General features: G+C 35.4%; 1 protein-coding gene across 2 annotated transcripts in view; it reads left to right on the top strand.

The window, feature by feature from the left end:
• The first annotated feature begins 605 nt into the window (after nt 1-605).
• Nucleotides 606-9,009, top strand: part of LOC131166779 (CRS2-associated factor 1, mitochondrial) — a 33,174-nt gene continuing 24,770 nt past the window's right edge. The window contains exon 1 of one of the 2 annotated variants that reach the window (XM_058125348.1): nt 606-1,654. In XM_058125348.1, coding sequence (XP_057981331.1) covers nt 1,030-1,654 — 625 coding nt within the window. In that variant the 5' untranslated portion in view covers nt 606-1,029. The remainder of the gene's footprint in view (nt 1,655-9,009) is intronic. The other variant, XM_058125349.1, reaches the window with a different exon arrangement.

The following is a 9,009-nucleotide window of genomic DNA, read 5'->3' as shown; positions in this document are numbered from 1 at the left end:
TTTGACCGATGAGATCGAGGAGAGAGAGAGAAGACGGAGTAGAGAGGAGAGAGAGAGTGAACCGCCTGAGAGATGTAGAAAATTTTCAATTGAAATATGAAATCTCTCGAAGCTTAATGTTTTAGGAGTAAGTAATGTATATATATAATATATATATATATATATATATTATATTATATTATTAAATTAATAATAATAATTTATTTAATTTAATTTTTTTTGGAATTACTACATCCTCTTTGATTTTTACTTTGAAAACTATTAAAGTTAAGTTTGTGACTTTAGGTGAAATCTTATTTACTAATGTGTCCTAGTATGCATGCATTTACCGAACTCTTGTTTAGAAATCATGTAAGAAGCACACCTGCAAGAGTTACAAAATGTTCCTACTCACACAACCCTTATTACATATAATTTAACAATTAAGCTTCCATTGGTTGTGCTTGAATCCTTTCCGAGTGAGCGTCTATTTGATCTATCCTATTCAAACTTTTACTTGGTCCGATCTTTACCTTTGATTCAGTATTCCATGTATTCGTCATTAAAATGTGCAAAGATGAAATGTACAAGAAATAATACATAGAGGTTAATACATCAAAACATTTGAACACTGTTAGTCTACCCACCTAGGCTAACGAGGAGCGAGGGCGCTTTTCCTTGCTCTCATAGCCTAGCAAAGTTTGAAAAATTTTAAATTCAGAATGGGCGAGAAATTGAAAGGAAAAAAGCAATCGGCGGTGAAGGAACCACAACCGAGAAGAAGATGAAGGAAAGGATTTAGAGGTTGAAGAAGAAGAAGAAGAAATTTGAAAGGAAGATCAGCCAAACCGTGCATCCCCTTGACACGGTTTTCCTCCTCGAAAAGAACTGTGAACCCTCTTTCTTTCTATTCCTTCACCTTATTTTTTTCTCTTTTTCTTTTCTTTCTCTTTCGTGTATTTCTGTATAATATTACTATTAGAGTTACAGCCAACGCCAGCTTTATTCCCGTCGCCGAGTCTGCTGTTCAGGTTTTTTCATTCCCCTGTAATGCTCATTGCCTACTTCTGCTTCTGGACGGTGAAACAATATCATATTTTCCGTTCGCAACGAACGCTAATGTTCATCGTCCGCGCCCGAGTCCCACGCACTCCAAATCTTGCTGTCGCCGCGCGCCGCTTCTCTTCCTCTACGACCCCTCTCTCCTCTAAACTCAAGGAGCTCTACTCCTTCGAAGCCCCACCCTCTGTTTCCAACAACCCTAGCCATAACCCCGAAATCCCAGCACAAACCGTCAAGAAGAAGAAGCAGAAGCCTTTGTACCGTCCGCCGTCTTCGCTTGATCGGACAGGCCAGAAGCCGCTACACTCCGACCTGCCGTTCGATTTCCGGTACAGCTACACAGATAGCAGCCCGGCCGTGCGACCAATTGGGCTGCGCGAGCCCAAGTACTCGCCTTTCGGGCCCGGCTGGCTTGACCGGCCGTGGACGGGAGTATGCGCTCCGGCCGTGGACCCCACTTTGAGATCCGTGGCTGGGGCAGAGGATCCCAAGTTGGAGGAGAAGAGGAGGAAGATGAGGGAGAGGGTTCTTGGGGAGCCGCTTACGGCCGCCGAGAGGAAAAGTCTGGTGGAAAAGTGTCAGAGGCACAGGACTAAGAGACAGATTAATCTGGGTAAATAGTTTTTCCTTGGTGTACCTCTGATGTTTCTGGTGATGTCGGTGTCCGCTTTCAATGTGACTGTATGATTATCAACTTGGCTTTGAATTTTTGATTATAATAAGCTGCCTTTGGGTCTTTGGGATTTTTTTGCTTGTCAGTCTTGGTATGTATGCTTGTTTGTTAGATGTTTTTTTAGCAAACTGCCTATTTGGTTTTAATGAGTTTATTTGCTTGTCAATTTGACTACAAATTTCTATTTTGTTGCTTGGTGATATTAAAAACTGGAAATGGAGTGATAAAATGCTTATAAATGTGGAAATGGAGTTCTATGATTGTGGCTTTTTTTTATTCTTTTATTTATTTACCTTTTTATATCTGGTATGATAGAATGAAGATTTTTTAGTATATTTTACATCTTGATTTTGTTGAGAAACATGAGAAGGTGGCTTTAGGCTTTATTTGGCTGATTGGCTCTTGAAATGTTGTCAAATAGAAGTTAAAATTCTGAACCCTTAGGAACCTTATCCTCAAAACATAAAACCTAAATTTTTCAGTTGGTTTGGTTAGGCACCCAAGAAAGGGGGGGGGGGGGGGCGGGGGTGAATTGAGTAGTTTTCAGAACTTAAATCTGATTCAAATATTGTTGTTTATTTGTAATAATGAAAATTAGCTTGAACTCATGCAAGGCAAATAATCAAGATTAAATGATAGTTTAGCATAGTTTCACGAGGTGCATACTACACACCTTGCATGGTTTTAAATAACGGCTGTTACGTAGCGTAACGGCTGATACGTAATGGAAATCGAAGGCTTCAAAACTGATACGGGCCGATAATGTAGTTCGGAAAAAATTCACAGCCATAACGGCTATTACGGAGACGTAACGGCCGTTACCCCAACGTTACACTTCGTAACGGTCCGTTATGGATCGTTACATGGCCGATAGCTTGCAAATTCCCTAAAGGCTTTCTGCTGCAGGCTGCAACGCTGCTTTCCCCCTGTCCCCACCACCCATTTGCCATTCAATCTAAGTCTAACATTCAAAGAATAACTGGAAAGTAAAAAACTTACCTTGAAATTTTGTTGGCCGAAGTAATAAGAAGGCTTCACTTCTTCAAAGCCTGAGAATGAGTAGATCTACTCATCTTTGCAGCCTTCTAGGACTTAGGAATTGTAGACTTGCAGATGCTGCTGCTTGGCGAGTCATCGGTGACAGGTCTGTAGCAGCTCCGCCGCCTCTGTGAGTCGCCGATAGCCCGTCGGAAGCTTCCTTCGCCAGTCGTTGCACTCGCCACCAGCAAGCCCTTCAATTTCGGCTTTGGAGCTTGGAGTCATCGCTCATCGGCCGTTCGTGCTTCCCAGCCTTCGCTCCTTCGAGGCTTCATGGCTCCTCCGAGTCCCCTCCCCTCTCTCGGTCTCACTCAGACTCCCCAGCGTATGATACACTCAACACTTAACACCCACAACACTAAGTCTTATCATTATGTTTTTTTTTTAAAATTATATTTTATTGTAAATTATGTTTGTTAAATTGAATTAAAAAAAGAGTAATTTAATAGAGTAAAAAATTAGAAATCAATAATAATTATGTAAAATAAAATTTTCTTAATTTATAAATATTTTAATTGTCTTATATTTTTTGAAAGGTAATTATGAAAATCTAGTTTCATCACATATTTCCTGTTTATTAATATTTTTTAAGTTTTAAAACATCATTTTGACCTTAAATTTAAAATTAGGTAAAATAAATCTTTACGTGATCTATTTTTTGTTTTTAGTTATCAAATAAAGTAAAAATTGATAACTTAATAAAAAAAAATTTAACCTAATAGTTAATACATTAATAATTTTGATTTTTACTAATTAATATTGGAATTTGTAGAAAAATTTTATTTTAATCCATATACTGAGAAAATGCTTAAAAAGTTAAATAGTTAATTTGTACTGTATAGATCTCTATTAGTGATGCTGTGATGTATATGAAAGAAGAGCTAAAGTCTTTTTTTCCTTTAAAATTACAATGTTAATTTCTTATCGTTATAAATGAAAATAAAATCAAGTTATAAAAAATAATGAAAATATCTTTTTTAAAGATAAAGGAATATATTTTTTTGTAGTAAAATCTCTAATATTTTATAATTTTGTTTATTTAAATATAAAAATAATAAAAATTACTTATTATTTTAAATCAAATATTATATTTTATTTATACGTAATAAGTATTTAAAATTAGAAGGACTATTTAGTACTTATTATTTAATATTTACTAAATTACTAATTATATTATTCCTGTCATTTTTGTAGAATGGTTGTAACTTTGTATTTTCTCTATGTTTTGTGTAGAGATCATTAAATTAAGTCTATCAATACGTCACGTGATAGAGGAAATGAGAACTTACCTAGTGAGGATATTGGATGACATTTTGGTACTGCGGTGGACGGTAATAGACATGTTATTATGTGTAAGTTATGTGGGAAGATAATTAAAGGGGGCATTACACGCTTGAAACAACACTTGGCACATAAAAAGGGTCAAGTAGCTGGATGCTCAAATGTGCCCACACAAGTAAGAGAACAAATGATGAAACATCTACAACAGTATGCTGAGAAGAAAAGAGATAACAAAAAAGGTAAGAAGAAGCAGAAGCTTAAATTAGAGGAGATTTTGAGAATTTGAGCGATGAAGAAGACTTGAAAAAAGAAAGTATGAGATTTGCTTGACAAGAAAGCATACGATCACAGTAACAATGGGAAGTGAGACAAAGATTTCGAATAAGAACAACTGGAGGGGGTAATATTTATGAAGAGGGAGGTGGCTCTGGCAGTGGTGCTACCAGTGGCTTCAATAGAGCAGGAGCTCGATCTTATAGTGGTCGAGAAGTTGGAGGTAGTGGACGACAATGGATCAATCCTGATGCCCTTGAAGTTAGACTAAAGGCAATGGATCTTATTTTAGAAAGAAGCAAGAGTGCGAAACAACAAAAAATCAACACTAAGTTACTGAAAGGTTTAAGAAGTAAATTAGGTAAAGCAGTTGAAAAATTCCTAATTTATAATTGGATTCCAGCGAATGTAGCTGACTCTCCATTTATGCAGCCTATGCTTGATATTGCTATAGAGGTTGGAACGAGGGTGAAGGGTCCATCACCTTATGAGATATCTGAAATTTATTTGGAGTAAGAGTATCAAGAAATGAAAATTATATAGCTTTTTTTATTGGAATTTGGAAGGAGAGAGGTGTAACCCTTATGTGTGATGGTTGGTCAGGACCAATTAGAAAACATATTATAATTTTTTTAGTTTATTGAGATAGAGACACCGTGTTTCATAAATCAGTTGATGCCTCTGATGTGCTAAGCAGAATAGTTGAATATTATTTCAGGTAATTTTCTAATTTTAATTGTATATGCAAATAGTATTATGAACTTGCATGTTTTAAATTAAATAGTAGTAATTATTGAATCTATAATTTTATTTCAGATTGATGGACGAGGTGATTGAAGAAATTGGAGAGGAGAATGTTGTCTAAGCAGTGACTGATAATGAAGTTGCAATGAAGGTAGGAGGAAAATTATTAATGCAGAAGAAACCCAATCTCTATTGGACAACATGTGCAGCTCATTGCATAGACTTTATTCTTGAAAATATTGGTAAGAAAAATAACGTGAAGAAGGTTTTAGAAGATGTATGAACAATAACCTCATTTATTTACAATCACACATGGACAGTGAATTTTATGAAGAAATTCACAAATAATAGAGTCACTTCGCCCTGCCATCACTCAATTTGCCACAAATTTCATTACTTTGGAGATTATTGTCGGGCATAAACAAGCATTAAAGGAAATGTTTACATTTGATGCTTGGAAAAATTCAAGGTTTGGGATGGCAAAATTAGGCCTAGCATATGATTCAAAGAAAATTATCTTAGGCAAAAAGTTTTGGCAAAAGACCTCTGATATAATTAAAGTGCAAGAACCTTTAGTGAAAGTTCTTAAATTGGTTGATGGTGATGAAAAACCAACCATAGGTTTCATATACGAGACAATTGATAGGGTGAAGTTGGCCATTAAAAAAGATTGCCGGTTTTACAAGGATTATTGGAAAATTATTGACAATTGGTGGAGTTTTCAGTTGCACCAAGATTTGCATGCTGCTGGCAAGTGTAAATCAAATACAATTTCTTATTATTTTAACTTTTAAATTATGCATAGTTGCATTACAAAAATATTGATTAATACGTTTCTAAATTTAATTGTAGGATATTTTTTGAATCCACAATTTCTTTATAGTGCCCCACCCTCCTGAAGTTGTTAGAGAAGTCATGGATAGGCTTAGAAAAGTGATAACCAAGTTGGTACCCGATATAGATACTCAAATTTGGTCTATTAATCAAGTAAGTATTGGTTCCATTAAATTGAATAATGAATTGTTCTAGTATTCTGTAATACTTTCAAGAATAATTATTAATACATATAATTAATTAATTATATTTCACAATCATCCTTTTTTAGTTGTTGCTATATCGAGATAGGTAGGAGACTTTTGGAATCCTGTTGGCTCAAAGGGCAATGAAACAAACAAATCCTGGTAAATATAGGCTATATAGCTAAATAATGGATGAATGACAATTTTCTCTCTTTATGTTCAAATTTGACTTTTGAAATATACGCTATATTGACATAAAACTCTTTTTAATTATTCATACAGCTGAATGGTGGATTCATTATGGCTTGTGTGCTCCTGAGTTCCAAAGAATAGCAATTAGAGTTCTTAGCCAGACCACATTAGCTTCGAATTGTGAGCATAATTGGAGCACCTTTAGCCTTATCCATATGAAAATAAGAAATAAATTAAAGTACATGAGACTACAAAAACTTTTTTTCGTACATTACAACATGAGGTTAAAGTTAAGACATACAATGAGAAGAAGCCAACAAGAAATTGAAGAAGGTTTCAATCCTATCAATTTGGACTACATTTTCGAAAAAGATGATCCTTTAAGTCAATGGTTAGAGGAGAGAGAGACACCACTACTCGACGATCAGGACAATTCAAATTGGTTAAATGAAGAAGTTGGTGGTACTACAGAAGGAGGTGATCAACCACCAATAAACGCGCATGATGATTCAAGTTCAAGCCCTGAACGTACACAAAGTGACGACAATCTTGGTTTGAGCCCCACCAAGTGATGATGATGGTAATAGTGGTGCTGGAGCTAGGGTTGGGGGGGTGGTAGTGGTGGTGGTGGAGGCGGCGGTGTAAAATATAATTATGGATATGACACAGAGACATCATTTGTAAGGGATATACATCCTTCTGATCCTTATAGACTACATGGCATACCCCCAGGAGAAGGAGTGCTCGTGGTGACCCTAGTGATTTTGTTGAAGATTCATATGGTGTGGTTCGTAGTTTTGGCGACTTTGGTTTAGATGGTTCATCATCATAATCATATGGATCTTATCTAGCGCATGGTTTTAAATCACGGTAGCGGGTAGCGTAACGTAACGGTAACGGGTGTAACGGGAAGCAGGAGTAGCGGATGTTACATAACGGGAAGCGGGTGTAACGGCCGTGAATTTTTTTGGAGCACGCACAACCTTGTGCATATTAGCGTACTTGCATGTTTTAAGCTTTTAGCCAACCTTAGAAAGGGTTTTAGTGTATTTTGGACCCTTTAGTTCGAGTAACTAAGTTATTTGGTAAGGGCAACAAGTTTACACATCATTGATAGAAAATTACATGTGTGCGAGTATTTGTACTTCTCATTGTTCTTATCTGTGATAAATTCTTATGTGTGCTAAATGAATTAATAAAATAAAATACATTATACACTCCATTAATCTATTAGACACATAAGACATACGAATAATATAAATATAAAATAGCTAGAAAAGAAAGAAGGTTGAAGTTGAAAAATAAAGAACATAAATATCACATTACTAATATTACTAAAAAAAAAATTTCCCTAACAAGTTAATATTTTGAAATTGTTAATTAATGCATCTATTGTGAGTATTTAAAGAAATTGTAAATTTTGTATCATTGTCATCCTCATTATAATCTTTTCCCCCTCTTGCCACTTGGTAAGAATGATATATGAAAGAGAGAGAGAAAAAGTGATAAGAAAAAGTAAAAAATAAAATATTTTTTTGGTGTAACAGCCCTGTAGCGGTTACGTAACGGCCGTAGCGGCCTTTACGTAACGGTTGCGGTCCGTAACGGTCGCTACGGCCGTGATTTTTCTTCCCACCGATTTCGCGGTGTGTAATGGTATCGGTAACCTAAAAAACCTTTACGTAATGGCGTTACGTAACGGTCGCGGCCTTTATTTAAAACCATGATCTAGCGTATCCACATTATGCATATCGTGACTCACATTTTTATCCTAGTGGATCAGGAATCTCAGGATCTAGTGAGTCTTTTTCTACACACTACCCAGAGCCAGCCCTAGCTCAACTTATGGACATTATTCAGGATATGGTCAAAGAGGAGATTATGCACCCCCTATATCAGTTGGATTTTCACCACCAGTACATTTTCAAGAGCAACAACGAAATGACGCAAACTTAGGTTTATTCAACTATGTATTTCCACAAGAATGGGGAGATAATTTCCAATCCCAATCTCAAGATACAGATGCAAATTATTAAGACGTCATTCTTTTTGGTGGTGACATGTTATGTTATAAATTCGTAATATTGTATTAATGTATTTTCAACTATTTATTGATATTTGATATTAATCACTTTTTAAATTCATGTATGTGTAATGTGTATATTGAGTATTGAGTCTATTGATTCATTTTTAGTAACTTTATGACTTTAATCAATTGATTCTTACATTTCTACATCTTTTTACTCATTAAAGTAATGTAAATTATAAAAAAATATGTTTTTTTTTTTTTTTTTTATAAACAGTGCACTAAAATTAATATAAAAATCATAATGCCTATTAAAAAGCATTTGTAGGTTGAATGAAAGCCTTCAACATTCATTAAAAATCATGTATTAATGGATTTCATGATTATTTTTCGATTTTGGCATGGTTGTGCATGCGTGAAAAAAATTCATAACCGTTACGCCCGCTTCCCGTTACGTAATACCTGCGTCTCTTGCAACCCGCGACCGTTACGCGACGTTACCCGCGACCGTGATTTCGAACCATGACACCTTGTAAAGGGGCCATACAACAACACTAACTAGAACACTCTTGTTTAACTAGTTAACCTAAGATTATTGTGATTTACATTTACCACAAGAACACATTCAATGTTGAATGTAAAGTACGTGGAAGCAGTAAGCAATTCATGAAAACAAATGCCAAGCAAGGGGTAGTATTGAAATAATGCAATTTATTGACACC

The sequence above is a fragment of the Malania oleifera genome, chromosome 10 (genome assembly GCF_029873635.1).
Source record: "Malania oleifera isolate guangnan ecotype guangnan chromosome 10, ASM2987363v1, whole genome shotgun sequence".
NCBI classification, from domain to species: Eukaryota; Viridiplantae; Streptophyta; class Magnoliopsida; order Santalales; family Ximeniaceae; genus Malania; species Malania oleifera.
Note: the sequence above shows the minus strand (reverse complement) of the source record. Positions and strands in the feature narration are given on the sequence as shown.